General features: G+C 36.5%; 2 protein-coding genes across 3 annotated transcripts; one reads left to right on the plus strand and one right to left on the minus strand.

Annotated features, from left to right (window-relative positions):
* Positions 1-329: 329 nt before the first annotated feature.
* On the minus strand, positions 330-5467 carry LOC103704472 (glycine-rich RNA-binding protein 10-like). The gene is made up of 5 exons (XM_008787764.4): positions 5354-5467; positions 3883-4001; positions 3715-3783; positions 3502-3608; positions 330-1245 (listed from the first exon to the last, which is right to left on the minus strand). Exons 2-5 carry the CDS (start codon positions 3989-3991, stop codon positions 565-567), a joined length of 966 nt encoding a protein of 321 aa, XP_008785986.1. The 5' UTR covers positions 3992-4001; positions 5354-5467; the 3' UTR covers positions 330-564.
* Positions 5468-8119: 2652 nt separating this feature from the next.
* Positions 8120-15553, plus strand: LOC103704474 (presenilin-like protein At2g29900). 2 transcript variants are annotated; one of them, XM_039115773.1, is made up of 2 exons: positions 8120-14994; positions 15126-15553. In XM_039115773.1, the coding sequence occupies exon 1, from the start codon at positions 8231-8233 to the stop codon at positions 9515-9517; it is 1287 nt and encodes a 428-aa protein (XP_038971701.1). In that variant the 5' UTR covers positions 8120-8230; the 3' UTR covers positions 9518-14994; positions 15126-15553. The 2 variants fall into 2 exon arrangements, with proteins under 2 accessions (XP_038971701.1, XP_038971700.1); XM_039115772.1 differs by having other exon boundaries at positions 8120-14739; positions 14844-15553.
* The last annotated feature ends 61 nt before the right edge of the window (positions 15554-15614 follow it).

Raw genomic sequence — 15614 nt, forward strand, 5'->3', positions numbered from 1 at the left:
AAACTGAAACAGAACGTAAAACCTTGCTAGCACTCTAGATCCACATTGTATTTTGCTGAACCAATGGTCCTCAGACCGTGCAGAGCATCAGCCATAGAATAATCCAAGCCTGAATCTGAGGACCTAGTCTGTAGAACCATTCAATAACTTCCCATTTATAAAAGCTGAATCATATATTGCAATAAGAAATCCTGATTCGGATTTTTGGTGGTTCACTTGCAGATAGGACAATAATTTGTAAAGCCTTGTAAAATTTATATAAGGGGGAAAGGCCATATCAACCTGTACAGAGAAAGACAGTCATTCTCTAAAGCAAAACCCATTGCATCTTTCCCATCAAATTTGAAACAATTTATCAAAAATTACTTTTCAACTGATTAAGAACAAAAAAGTCCAATCCCATACCTTCATTGTCCAAAATTTTGAAACAAAGATCAAGGAAAAGATAACAAAGAGATGTAACACAGGATATATTGTCCCCCAAGTTTAGGCTCAATGCTTAGTTTGTGTCATCCTAGCTGTTCTATTCTCACTTGGATGTGGTAGGTGAGCTTGGTGCTTTAATCAGGCTTGCTTGGTGGCATGGCCATCGGGCTCATCAAACTCATGATTGCTGCCCAAATCCGGGTTGCTGTTATCATAACCACCACCTGTGCTGCTGCTCGTAGTGCTATTATACTGGTTGCTACCACTACCATAGCCGATTGTCCCGCTCCCACCATACCCACCTGAGCTGCTGCCACTGGCATAGCCGTTGCCGGCAACACCACCAACATAGTTGTCACTGTAACCATCACCTCCAGCAATAGTGTAATTTCCACCACCTGTGCTACCCCCATAATTCCCACCATAGTTTTCGCTACCACCACCACCACCACCTCCACCAACAGTATAATTCCCACCGGCGGTGCTTCCACCATTTCCAGCACTGTTTCCACCATAGTTGCCAGGCCTACTGCTGTAGTTATTTCCACCGTAGGTACCTCCACTAGTGCTATAGCTATCCCCACCGTAGTTACCGCCGCCACTGTTGTAGCTATCCCCACCGTAGTTACCGCCGCCGCCACTGTTGTAGCTATCCCCACCATAGTTACCACCACCACTAGCATAGCCGCCGCCACCATAAGCGCCATAGCCGCCGCCACCATAAGCGCCATAGCCGCCGGCACCATAGCCACCACCACTGCCATATGCGCTGCGGCGTTCATTAGCATAGTTTACTCTAACAATGCGGCCATGTAGATCCTAATCACAATGGAATAAGAGGCCATAAATGACACCTGATCTAGGAGTTGCAGCATTTTTCACGTAAAAAAGGCCTACAATATGCTGACTTGAAAAATAAAAAAGTTCTGCAAGTCCAGTAATCATTCAATTCTATTAAGCTGGTTACAGGTGATTTTTTTGTTTCTATAAAATGAGACAAAGACATGGTCTTGCAAATACAAATAACATACAAAGGTAGTCCTCACGCCAATCTATAAGAAGTCAACAACTCAATTATGGGCAACAGCTTACAGGAAAGAAGTGTTGTTGTGGCATGACATATGCTAAGCTGATAGATGGACTTAAGCCCCCTAAAGCATCTAAGAGTGTGTTTGGAATTGGTTTTGATCTTTTTTTCGAATTGCTTTTCAAAAAGCGTTGTCATAAAAGTGCATCAAAAAAAATCATGCATGGTGTAAAAGCACTCACCAATGAAGGAGACAAGTGCATACAAAAATGTAGACACAAATGGGTTTCATCAACTTCAGGTCTGATTTAAACTAAATCTAACACAAATTGGACATGAATTTTAAAAAGACAGGAGACGAAGCAATACTCAAGTTAATATAATTTTGTTTGATCCAATTGTTGTAGAAAATAAATCTGATATGCTTGCCCTTTAGTGTCTGCATTAAGAACTTAGATCCAACCCGCATGTTTAAATATTGGATTTGGATTTCAGTTCATGATGATAAGATTAAATTTGGTTAAATTGCACCTCCAAACATTTTGTTCTTGAAAGAGTCAGTCAAATTTAGAAACATTGTCATGGATTCAAAAAAGCATAAAACCAATAGCGAGATCTTTTAGCTTCTGCTGAAAGCTGCTTTCTGACTACTGCTTACTTGATAAGAAACTATTATATGGCACTTCTAAACACAAACTTTTCCTATGAAAAGTGTTTTTTGCTTTAAAATCCACTAAAGAGTCATGCTAAACAAGCCCAGTGTCACCCACACAGACATCCATTAGTTACCTACTCAAATGCACTAACTTTCTTGTTGCCTTGTCTAACTTGCATAAGACATCTCAAGTTTCTTTTCTTGCAAACATTCTAGATTTTGTCCAATGGATGTAAAGGAAATTGTCATCAACTCAAAATGTACTCCTGGCTATACATTTTTTTTAAAAAATTTCAATGTTACATGTCAAATGTTCCAAATTGAGATCTTTATTCTTCCTAAATGAGCTCAGATTGTGATCCATTTGCTTATCTCACCCTCGGTAAGACAAATTTAGTCACTCCATCATCTTTCCTTGTTTAAAGGTGTGAGAAAAAAATAAGACAAGTTCATTAATTCAAAGTGCAAAAGAATTATGAAAGTCATGAAATTTTGTTTGTTAGGAAGATTTTGTTCCAAAATGTACTGAGGAGATTGAGACAAATACGAAATTAAAATTCAATTGAAGCACTCAATTCAAACATTATTAAGTGGCAAGAAATGGCACACATGGGTTAGTAATGAATATCATTTTATCAATCAAATCAATACACATTATTTTAGCAACTTTATATGTGGAAAGAAGTTTATATTATATATGTGTGTTGATTTAATCAATTGTCATAAACAACATATTTTGCTCTTTTCAAGAAGAAGAAAGGTCTTCATTTTAAAAGGATGCTCAGGTACCTCCTCTTCATCCTACTATATGCATGATAAATTAATATTATGCACATCACTTTTTATTAGAAGAGGCCAACTCAAGTGAGTAAAAAAAAAATTAAATTCAAGTACATGAAGAGGAAATGAGCCCTGTTCTGACAAATAACCATTGATATTATCAAGGCTGAAAAGAACATTTTCTAAGGCTAACTGCCATATAAGTCAAAATGTGCATCAAAGGGGAAGCAAAGTTTAAGATCAGCATCGCAGACAACGATGTTGAATTGAGTTCTGGTACTGGATAGGGGTCTTGCAATAAGGTTGAATAGTCACCATAAACTGGAAGACCAAACAAGAATTGGAGGCTTGGTAGTAGTACAGTATTAATAGGAATAGTTGTTTTAAGATAAAACTTTGGATGTACAGCATACTTTTCCAAATCTCGATAAGCTCTTCAGTTCATTAAGGATTTAAACGGCAATTTGATGGATATTATCATTTTTTTGTTTTCAAATATAAACAACAATATGTTTACTGAGCTAAGTGCTTGAATTCATGGAGGCTCTACTTTAAGATTGACTTATAAATTATAATTCAAATAATTAACAAGAAGATGTCTCATTTTTAGTACCTTTCCATCCATGCTACTGATGGCAGCAGAGGCCTCTTCACTTGATGTGAAAGTTATAAAGCCAAACCCTCTGGACCTACCAGTTTCCCGATCCATGATAATCCTAGCTGCACAGAAGGAAAATCTGAACTGAAGGAAAAATCACGTACAAATCATTGCTATCAGAAACAGTTTGCTAGGGAAAAAAAAAGAAAAATTGGATAAAACACATACCTTCAATTACTTCACCATAGCTGGTGAAGGCTTCTCTTAAGCTCTGATCGTCTGTGCTATATGAGAGTCCTATAAGATAGGTATTTTGGACATCAAAAGATGTGAGATACCTAGAATCTTTTTTTTAAAAAAAAAGGAGAAAATAAGATTGGAAGTAATAGGGCAAACCTCCAACGAATAGCTTTGAGGATGACATGCATCGTATTGCTTGGTATATGGACGGATTGGAAGTTATAGTTTGCTTAATCAGATTACCGACTTTATTAACAAAAGCCATTGTTAAGAATCTGAAACCAATGCACCAAGAAACATGGAAACTATCAGAAATTTGTTGCTGGAATAGAACGGCGTAGAAAACTAATCATCTATGCAACATTGATTTCATCTTTGCAAAATCCATTATTCAGAATCTCAAACCATTGTCCAGAGAAAGATGAAAAACTATGAGTCTGTTTTGAAATAGAATACAATAGTTATGCTATATAAAATTGGTTACCTCTTATGCACTCATTTTGGAGGGTGACAAGCATGAGTTGGACATAGACAAGACAAGCTTTAAGCCAAATTCTTAGCTCTAAGCACATAAGCATTTAGAGCATTAAGATTGGATCCGCATTCCATAGAGCAATTGCAATGGACTAATGGCTCCGGTCACCTCTCAATTAGCAAAAATGAAAACTCTATCTAATATTCCATCAACCTCATATTGCTACAGTGAGTAACAGTTTTCAAAGTGTGACTATAGATGAAGGTTGCATTGATATCAATTGATTATGCATACAGATACATGCAAAACTACAGTAAAGATAATACACCAATGAGTAGGCTCAGCATCCAAACAATTTTGGACAGGATAGCTCAAGCGATCAACAGGACATCTCCTTAATCAGCACTATCCTAAAGTTTATCATGATCCAGCCTTTTGGCATCAATTGTTAGATGCCTTATAATGCCTTAGTATGTACTTCAATAAATATGAACTGCAAACCCCAATAAAAAAGCAATAACAAAAATTTTGAAAAAGAGAAAATTTCAACTCCATCATTTAATCTACCACCATTCAATTTAGATATATTTTCAATTAATAAGGCAATAAGCTCGAAAACAATTATATACATATATATAAACTAAAAAGGAAAAAAGAAAAAAAAACAAGACAGCAGCGAATAAATCAAAACCAAGATAGCTAGAATGCTTCAACTTCAGCATCGTCCTGATTATATCACCCAAATGAAATTGACCAGAATCAACGAAAAAAATAATAAAAGGTATATAGACATATGATATAATCAACGAAAGCATTTTCTATTTCCTGATACAACAAGTATATTAACAAAAAGAAAAAAAATCTTGGAACAATACCAACATCAGTCATCACCATCCACATACACATCAAAATCTTCACTATCCCAACACATATGCAAGAGAAAAACAAAAAAAAAAGGCGGGAACGCCGCAGCATAATAACAGCAAAAGAAAGAGCTACAAAACAAAGAGTAATCGATTCCCAAACTAATAATATCTATACATGAACTCTTAAAAGAGAAACGAAAAGATTAAAGAATGCCTCCGCCCAGAAGCATGGAACCCTAAAAATTAAGATATGGCAATTAGGGTTAGGGTTTTAGAGGCGCAGTACCTGAGAGAGGTTTCCTCGACGACAGCCCTCGAGGTTTTAGGAAAAGAGCCGGCTTTTGAGGTCGCCGTGCATCAGGGGGTTTTATAGGGCCGTCGGCATTCGGGGAGGAGTACTGACCGTTGGATTAGAGCAGCGGGTTGATATCATTTGGAAGGAAAGGCGTCGGGTGATAATTCTGGTGATCCTGCGGAAGGAAAATCCTTAGCCTGTTTCTGCATTCTATTAGAACTTTTAATTTTTTCCAATATAGAGCACAAACATATGCAAGGAGTCATATTACTTTGGTGAAGATAGAATTATATGAAATTATTGGTATTCCGATGGTACACAATGTACAACAATTGTAGCTAATTCTTTTTTGATTAGCAGAAAACAACCAACTTTTTGTGCAAGTATGATATGTATCAATTTTGAATTATTTTGGTCATGACACATGAAATACCACCATATTGCGGCTTCTCTTTAAATGAATCATGTTTTTTCTTCCTATAAGCTGAAGAATGATATAAAAGATCGATACAATATATTATGATATTGTTCGTATGATCGGGCAGGTATTGATGGTGAGGATCAAAATAAAACTCTATTACGATGATGAAATTAGTGGGAAGTTTGGTTCAATAGAATCGAACATGACCCTAGCAACAAATCTTGGTTTACTGTTAGTAAGAATGCTTGATTACAATTGATCATAGCTTGATGTAACTGCAGGTTCATATATATTTGCTAAAACATGCAACATTTTCCTAACATATTTGAAAACACTTTCAAAGTGAACTAAGGAACTACCTTGATAAAAGTTCAACCAGTTAGGGTTTTCTAAGTTGAAAACAAATTAAGGGTCCACTGATATTTGTTTGTGAAGAATTTGGCACATCATCAAGCACTTAATTGGATTTGTACTTGCTTTGAAGCTCAAGATTCCAAAATTGTGCCTACAATAACTGATTCAATTTATGAATCAAGTCAAAGCCATACCACATGATTTGTATAAAAATATTAAATGCATACTCAGAAATTCAAGACAATCTCCTCGTCTTCTTCCTTTATCTCCATATTTTTTTATTATTATCTGAGTGATACAATATATTCATCATGAATAAACAAATGTTGGATTTTTTTTATTTTTGTAAAATATTTTACAATTTACTTATTATTAGACATAACTTGAAAAGGGATTTGCTTGAAATTGATCTTTCTAAAAAAAAATATTTCCTTATTCTTTCTAAGCAATATTTTACAATATCTTATGAAATATAAAACACTCTAATTTGAAAATACTATATGCCCATAGCTAATAGTTGGTGTGTCATTGTCCTATCATGTTCTAATTTTGTTGTCATATCACATCCAAGTCACTAAACTTTAAACTTTTCATGACTCCAAGGGTAAAAGAAGGTCTAAGAGCAAATCAGTTAGAAAAGTAAGTTATTTTTACCAAAGAATTTGTACTACCCTTGAGAAGATCAACCAATCATAAAATGAACACATGGCCTTTAAACCCATTTTCACAATTTGTAGATCATTTAATCTAGGATTTTTTGCACGAATACCCTCCTAAATATCAAATTTTGCGTGAATACCCTTTCAAAATCGATATTTGCATGTATACCCTTTTAAAATACTTGTTTTACTATTCTATCCTTTTTTTAATTCTTGTTTTTGCATATGTAACCATGCCATCTAACGCCGTTAAAAAATTAACAGTTCCAAATTAAAATAACTAAAACATCCTTAATGGGTAGATGTGGAAACAGAAATATTTATAAAGGATCGCGATCGCGACTCCGATGGCAGAAGAAAAAGACAGAGACAATAGCATAATTTTAAAATTTTATCTTATTTTTAATTAATATAAATATGATTTTTCTTAACACCATTAGAACAATTGTTATTTTAGGAGCATTTGTGTAATAACACAGTTTTATGAGGGTATATATGTAAATATTAATTTTAGAAGGATATCCATGCAAAATCTGATATTTAGAAGGGTATTCATGTAAAAAATTCTTTGATCTCTTAAAAAAAAAAAGAAGACAATTTGTAGATCATTTAAGGACTCTCATAATAAGTTATAGCTTGCATACATACACTTTTTTGAGCAATTTACCACCTTGTAAACCATTTCTATTGTACCAACCAAAAATATGGTAACAATAAGCTATATATCTGTTATTTATCTAGCTCTATCAAATATTTTTTATTAAAGTTAAAAGAAGAAATTGGTACATGTTCAAATTCCAATGTCATCCTTGCCAAATAATATTGCTCGGTAAAATAGCTGCCACTTCCCCCTATCTTCCAACCATTAATTTATTTAGGATGTATTTGGTTGGCAGAAAGAATTCATCCTCATTGGAATGCGTTTTCTAGGAAGTTAACATTTAGTGATTTTTATATATTTGATTGATTATAAAAAATAATATAAAATAATTTATATTTAGTTGGATATTTATTTTATTTAAAAAATATATAAAATATTTATTATATTTCTGATATTTTTTTTTGTCATTTTAGGATTCTGGCTGAGAGTTTCGGAGCACTTCTGAAAAAAACATAAAAATTAGACGTTCTTATATTCTTCATATTTTTTTATAAAATATAAAATTTTATTTATATTAAAATTTTAATTTTATTATTTTTTAAATTACTTATATATATATATATAGTGTTTATTGACCATACTTCTCTTTCCTTTTTTTTTTCTTTTTTTTTTTTTCCTACTGAACCAAATCTGGTTCAAAGGAAAGGCAAAGAATAATAATTAAAGAAAAGAGAATAGAAAGGGGAAAAGCCTCCGCATCCCTCGCAAGGAAGAACCCCAATCCGGTCAGTAGCTTCCGCATCTACCGACACCCTCCTCCTCTCTTGAATCCGATGGCGCAGGACCCCGACTCCACCCCCAGCCTCCTCGACTCCCTGGGCGAGGAGATCATCCGCATCGTCGCCCCCGTCTCCGCCTGCATGCTCCTCGTCGTCCTCCTCGTCTCCACCCTCTCCTCATCCACCTCCCCACTCTCTTCCCTCGCCGCCGCCGCCTACTCTGACCCCTCATCCTCCTCCTCCGCCGCCTCCATCTGGGACAAGCTCTCCGGCGCCCTCTTGAGCTCCCTTGTCTTCATCGCCTCCGTCACCCTCCTCACCTTCCTCCTCGTCCTCCTCTTCTACCTCCGCTGCACCCGATTCCTCAAATCCTACATGGCCTTCTCCTCCTTTGTCGTCCTCGCGTTCCTCGGCGGCGAGATCCTCCTCCTCCTCGTCACCCACTTCAGTTTCCCTATCGATGCTATCACCTTCTCCCTTCTCCTCCTCAACTTCTCCGTCGTCGGGGTCATGGCGGTCTTCATGACCAAGATGCCAATTTCCGTGAACCAGGGGTATTTGGTCATCATCGGCGTGCTCGTCGCCTACTGGTTCACTCTCCTCCCGGAGTGGACCACCTGGGCCCTATTGGTAGCCATGGCACTGTATGATCTTGCCGCTGTCTTGTTGCCTGGTGGACCGCTAAGGCTTCTGGTGGAGCTTGCAATCTCTCGGGACGAGGATATACCAGCTTTGGTGTATGAGGCGAGGCCCGTGGAGCCTCGCCCGGGTGCGAGGAGGAGATTGTGGAGAGAAAGAAGAGATTATGGTACGAATTCAGGTTCTAATGCCAATCCTTCATCACTTGGAAACATGTCTCCGGTGACAGATGAAAGGAGAGATTTGGGTACCAATTCAAGTTTGAACTCCAACAATTCGATGACTGGAGAGGCGTTGCCAGAGACGAGGTTGGTTATCAGTGAACAGGAGTCTGCTGGGGGTTCTTCGCGATCAGAGTTGAGAGCACCCTTGGTGCAAACCCAATTAGATAGTCGTGGAGAAGGGGAAATTGAAGGAATTGGATTGGGTTCATCAGGGGCGATCAAGTTAGGGTTGGGGGATTTTATCTTTTACAGCGTCTTGGTTGGGAGGGCGGCGATGTATGATTTCATGACAGTGTATGCTTGTTATCTTGCTATTATAGCTGGACTTGGTATCACTCTGTTACTTTTAGCATTCTATCGGAAGGCATTGCCTGCTCTTCCGGTGTCTATAATGCTTGGTGTGTTCGTTTATTTTTTGACCAGGGTCTTGCTAGAGGTGTTTGTGGTCCAGTGTTCAACAAATCTATTGATGTTTTAGAATGAAATTACTGTTTAATAGGAGGACATTTAGCCTATTCCTGTATGATGCTTTCTGCAATTTCCACTTTAAATGAAAATGCATCGAAAAACTGGATGGGATTCCATGGGTTGATAAATTTATTATTGCATGAAAGTTTTTCATGTAGTACCTTTTGTTTCAACATTTTTCCTATCACTTAATTATGTCTGTAGATATTGTAAATTGCTCATGTTCAGGAGATTGTGAAGGGAAGGAGGTTAAAGAGCAGCCTGTATTTTTATGGGCCAACATTCATGCTAGTTGTTGTCTTAATGAAAAAAGAAACTGTTTTCCATGCTTTAGTCTCCAGGATAATACTTTTACTGAAATAATATCTCTTTGCCTAGTTCATGTTGAACTGCTGAAGTTAATTCTCAATTGCATGAAGCTTAAATACTTCAGACCTGTTGCTAATGACGAGAAGAATGCCTGACACCACAAAATCATTGGAGAGGTCCTGCTTTGGAATTTCTTGACTAATTCAGGTGCTCGTCACATCATTTGCTCATTTAGTTACTAACTTAATATCATGTATCCCTATTTATTTGTATTTTTGGCAGCCTAGCTCAGTTGAAGTTTTATTCAGTATTTGCTGATTGAGTGAATCAGCCACAACATGTTCTGGTCAAGTAAACTAGATCTGGTGCTTTGCAAAGAGAAAAGAATGAGGATACACCTTACATCTTTGATAACTGGTAAATGGGCAAGCCAGGGTGGAAAATTATCCAAATTTGTTAAGCTTTGAAACTACCTTATCTATGTTCATGGCTTTCTGCAGAAAAAAAATATATAAAAGTGTTGCACTAGAAAAAATTCTGAAAAAAGGTAGGTGGAACTTGTTCTTGCTGTTTCTTTCCTAGTGTAAATGCAAATATACATCATGGCTGCAATTCATGTTATGCTATAAATAAAAGTACACCTGCATTGATTTTTCTACCTGTAACTGTGCAACTATCACACTTGTATGTTTTAAATAGTAATTTTTCTGGTTGCTATTCTCTAAGGTTCACATAAGCTTCCCATGTTTCACAGTTGGCCCCGATCTGCTTATGTCTTAATCATCTGTCGAGTTGCTGCAATTTTTTTTTTTTTTTTGGCTAAGATTGCAACTTGTTTCATTTGTAGATATTTTGTTTTACAATGCGATTCAGCTTTAGAAATCTTCAAGTAAGCAGTGGCTGCAATCAATATAGCATGGAAAGAGAAGTGATCTCCAACTTTTTGCATGTGCAAATGATTTTATCCCTTATTCCACTAGTGTGCTCCATCATTTGAATTCTCTTGTGCACCCAAGATTCTATTAGCTCTTTCTCAATATCAGTTGGTTTAGTCAGTTCCCTTATGCTGAATCAAGATCTGTTTTGGAAAGAAAACGGTCCTAAATGAAACAAATTTTTTGACATGTAAGTGTTACTCATGTATGAAGCATGTTCTTGGACGATATGTAAACCTGTCATTATATGAGGCCAACCAGGACTAACATAAAAAGAATAATGATTTTAAGTCTCCCACTCATGAACTTTTCTATAAAAAGGGGCACCTAAAAGCTAGAAGTAGATCTTCCTAGCTCAGCTCAAATAATTAATAAAGTATTTCAGATGGACTGGAAAAAGTTAATTCCATGCCATTCATTGTCTTAGTTGATTTTTAAACCCCATCAGTAACCATGTTGTTAAATTTTATTACCAACAACACAATTGTGTGGTTCTTGCATAAACTTTTTAAACTAACACCTAATTAACCTCTGCAATGATTTTACGGAGATCTATTTGGAAGAGAAACTTGTCCTAAGAAGAACTAACTATTTGATGAGCCAAAGACTCTTGTGAAGCAAGAAGATTCATAAACTGTACCGAGGATCATTGCTGAACTTATCCTTGAATTAAGGACTCTCTCTTTGGACTGTGAATGATGTATTGCTTTATCCATGCCTTTGAAATATGATTCTTTGGTTCCAATATCAACATCTTGAAAAATATTCTTTTCCCCGTATTTCTAAATATCCTAAAGAGATATTGTGATATTGAGATATCACCTTGTATGACATTGGCCAATTCATTCTCTAGCAATTACAAGCAGACCAAGTTCTTCTCATTGAACTCGTCAAGAGTTGTCCAAATATCACAAGGTAATTGCAACTTATAATATGCTCAATGATATTAGAAGTGGATCTCTTGTAGATGAATTGTGGGTTTATATTTGAAGGCCTCGGCATTCTCTCTAGTGTTTGCTGGAGCAACTTTTACATTTGCACCAACAACCTGCCGTAAATCTTTGCCAAAGAGATAAGGCCCCATAAGTGCCCTCCATATTGTGTTTGGTGTGGCTTAGTAACTCTGCTCCAAGTTTGCTCAAACAATTATTTAAAATCCACAGTTGGAGAATTGATAGCTCTCATATCAACAGGAATCTTGAAATGCATAGATTGCCATGCCCTAACTTTTATAACATGTGGAGAAAGGAGATTTCACTTTTCACATGCCAGAAAGTCCCCTTCTCAAGTAGTTATTACATTAGGTTCAAACTAGCCCAAGATCGACAACCAAATGTAGAACAAAATGTTGGGGTTCTCGAACCTACAAGATTGTGCAGATAGACTTTAACAACACTAGCTTCAGAGAACATAGAAAGGGGACGTATTCTAGTAGCTTCAGGCTCTTTAGGTTCAACAATCTTGCATCTGTAGTGTCTTATGGAGATTCATGAAATTGTTGAGTTGTCACAAAGATAGAACAAAGGTTGGTGTGAAGGAAGAACATGAAGTTTTCTCATTAAGAATGATGAGAGGCTTCAACAAAGAGGAGGCATTAATGAGGTGGGTGGATGTTAGGCAATAATGGTCTAAGGGTGATATGCTTGAGTGAGCTAGCATTAAATGAGTATATTCAAAGTTCGAATTTGGTTAGAGTGCCAAATGGAAGTGGCAGGGATAAGTTTATACCAAATATGTGTGGCTCACATACGTGCGAGCTACAAAAATGAGTGTTCATCAACCCATGCATATGTCACACCTAGGACTTGCTTTTCCTTAGCCGTGATGCCAATTATAAGTGATATATGATTGTTCCAAATAAAATCATGGAGGTAGAACAAAATCTGTACAAAGAAATTCTCTATGCATGTTTCCATGGTCAAGCTTTGATTTTGAAGCAGAAGGTAAAATTGGTTAAGATGGGTGCAAGGTTTGTTGGCCTACAGTGGTGTAGCAATAATGATAGCATGCTAAACTATTCCCACCAAATGACACATTTGCTAAGGAAAATAAAATAAACTAGCTACCAACATGACAACATGACCATAATTTCAAAAATTACTCTCTACAAGGGAGTCAAATTTTCCCTTAAAAAAAAGAGTGTTAAATTTGTGATCTAATTTCATGACAGTTTATGCTTTTTATCTTGTGATCATAGCTAAACTTGGTATCACTTATTTACTTCTAGCATTATATAAGAAGGCATTGCCATCCCTTTCAGTGTCCATATTGGTTAGTGTGTTCTTTTATTTATTGACTAGGGTATTGTTAGAAGCATTTGTGGTTTAGTTTCAACAAATGTATTGATATTTTAGAATGATGTTGCTTTTTAATAGGAAATTGAAGCCTATTGTTGGATGATGCTTTCTGCATTAACTATTTCAAAGACAAATGCTTAACAGATCTGGACAAGATTCCATGTATTGATAAATTTAGTATTTCATGAAAGACTTAGATATCACCAATTTCTCTATCACATATCTCTTAGTTGCATGCTTATAAATATCATGCATTTTCACAGTTTGGGTGATTGTTGAGGAAACTCGTTACAGAGCTGCCTATGTTTTCGAAATCTAGTATTGTGCTCGTCATTTCTTCCATAATGGAAAGGAAAAAAATGTGCACCACACTTTACTCTGGAGGATAATGCTTGTATGGAAATAATTCATCTTTAACTAAGTTTTGTTCACTATCTTGATTCAATTCTCAAATCCGTGAAGATAAAGGATTCTAGACCTGTTACCTATGATGAAAGAATGATTGACAGTTACAAAAACATTGAAAAGGTTCTGCTTTGAATTTTTTTAACTAATTTAGGTACTCATTAGACCATTTTTTCCGTTTATCTCATTTCATGCATCCCCCTCTGCAAATTTGCTGGGATATATATGGTTTAGAACAAAATAATTTTGATGACTTCCCGCTTGTATTTTGGCAGGCTAAGTTGCGGCTGTCATCAGTATATTTTTAATTGAGTGAATAAATCACACCAAAGTCTCGCAAAGTAAACTAGACTCTTCTGCTTCACAAAGCTCAAATTAAAAAGTTGATCCAGTTTGTATCTTTGATTACTGCTAAATTGGCAAGCCAGGGTGAAAATGATGAGAATTTGTTACAATTTGCAATTCCTTAAGATGAAAATACACTTCTATTGACTTCCACATGTATCCATGCAGCTATCATCCTTGTATATCTTAAATAGTGAACTTGTTGCTTTGTAGATTTTCTGGTTTATAATGAACTTCACGTTTAGGAATGGCCTCTTGAGTAGTCGCATCAAGATAGTACGAAAATAAAAGTTATTTTGGTGCATTCTATGTAATTTTTGCTTGATGATATCCTCAACCTTTTGTGTGATTGTAACTTGTTTTATGCCTTTTTGTACTAGTGCGCTCCATCGATCCTCTGCTTCCAAATTTCTATTATTAAGCAACATACCTCTAACAACATGGGAAATGATTTAGTTATTCAGAAATTTCATTCAAACAAATCACACTATTGGAATTTAGGGTATCAGTTTGTGGAGCAATCTAATTTCTGAAGCTATCTAATTTTTTCAAGCAGAAATTAGTTTTGCAATGAAGATGAACTCATGCACAACTCCTAAACCACCACCCCCATCTCCCAATTTTCACTTTCTCAATCTTCAACGATAACTACCTCTAGTTTCTAAATGAATGAGAAACCAACTGCTATCCAGGTTCCCAGACAGGCAAAGATTTTGCAGATCTTTTCAGTGTGTTGTATTTGTTGTCATCTCTGTGGTAAAAAAAATAATACATTTTATTTGTCTATTGTCACCTTTCTTTGTTCCTATTCTTCTTTAATTTTGATGTGGTATTACAGGATTTTAAGCCCAGACCAATTCAATTCCCTGTGTCAAAAAGATTCTTCCGCTGGAAGCACCAAGAGCAGCATGACCTTATGACAAGCAAAAAAACAATTACGGGTAGTAATTTTGAAAATCCCAGATCAGGAACAGTTGCTAATGAGCAGTTGTCAGTCACCAAGATCTTGATTAGTGAAAATAAACATTTCTTTTCCTAGATACAGGATCAACAATAGCAGAATGCAGCTGTCTCTGGGAATGAAGTATTCGACAGGCACAGGGAGTAATTCAGAATGTTGGCTTCTGCTAGTCTATGACCAAGCTCTTTTGTTCATGAAGAATTCCAAAAGCTCCATTGCTGCCACTGTTAATTACGTAAGACTTTTGTACATGGATTTTAAATTCTTCCATAATGAATTTACATGAATGCTGACCACCAGAAAGGATCTCCCCCTGCCCCCCTCCAACCTCGCCTTCGATCTCAAGCTCACAAACCAACCTGACAGGTTGATCAACGACAGCATCAACAGCATCGAGCCTGGCAAGATCAGGTATTCAGGTGGCAGGACATTGCCAGGTTACTTTCACAGCCAGCCCTTCGGCCTGACCCTAGGTTCTTTCAGAGGCAGAATGTGAATATGCCCTTCTCCTCCGAACTGCAGAAACCTGCTCATGATTTCTTAGTCAGTAAGAGGAGATGCTGCAATTAGCAGCAGCATGTTCTTTTAATTTACAGAAGCAGCATCACATAATTGCGGAAAATGCAAGAATGGAGAGGGAGAGATTCATCTATCCTTGCTGATTTAGTTGTAAGATTGAAAATCTAAACGAAACTCATTGTAGAAGATATGCGTGCACGTGTGTACAAAATCTCAAGCACCACATGATTATGAGGTAGCAAATCAAGTAAAATGTCAGGTACAAAGACTTAATTCATATCTCTTGACATATGGTTATAACTTCTAACTTGCAGGCCATTGGGACAACTGAACTAA

The sequence above is a fragment of the Phoenix dactylifera genome, unplaced genomic scaffold, assembly GCF_009389715.1.
Source record: "Phoenix dactylifera cultivar Barhee BC4 unplaced genomic scaffold, palm_55x_up_171113_PBpolish2nd_filt_p 000007F, whole genome shotgun sequence".
NCBI classification, from domain to species: Eukaryota; Viridiplantae; Streptophyta; class Magnoliopsida; order Arecales; family Arecaceae; genus Phoenix; species Phoenix dactylifera.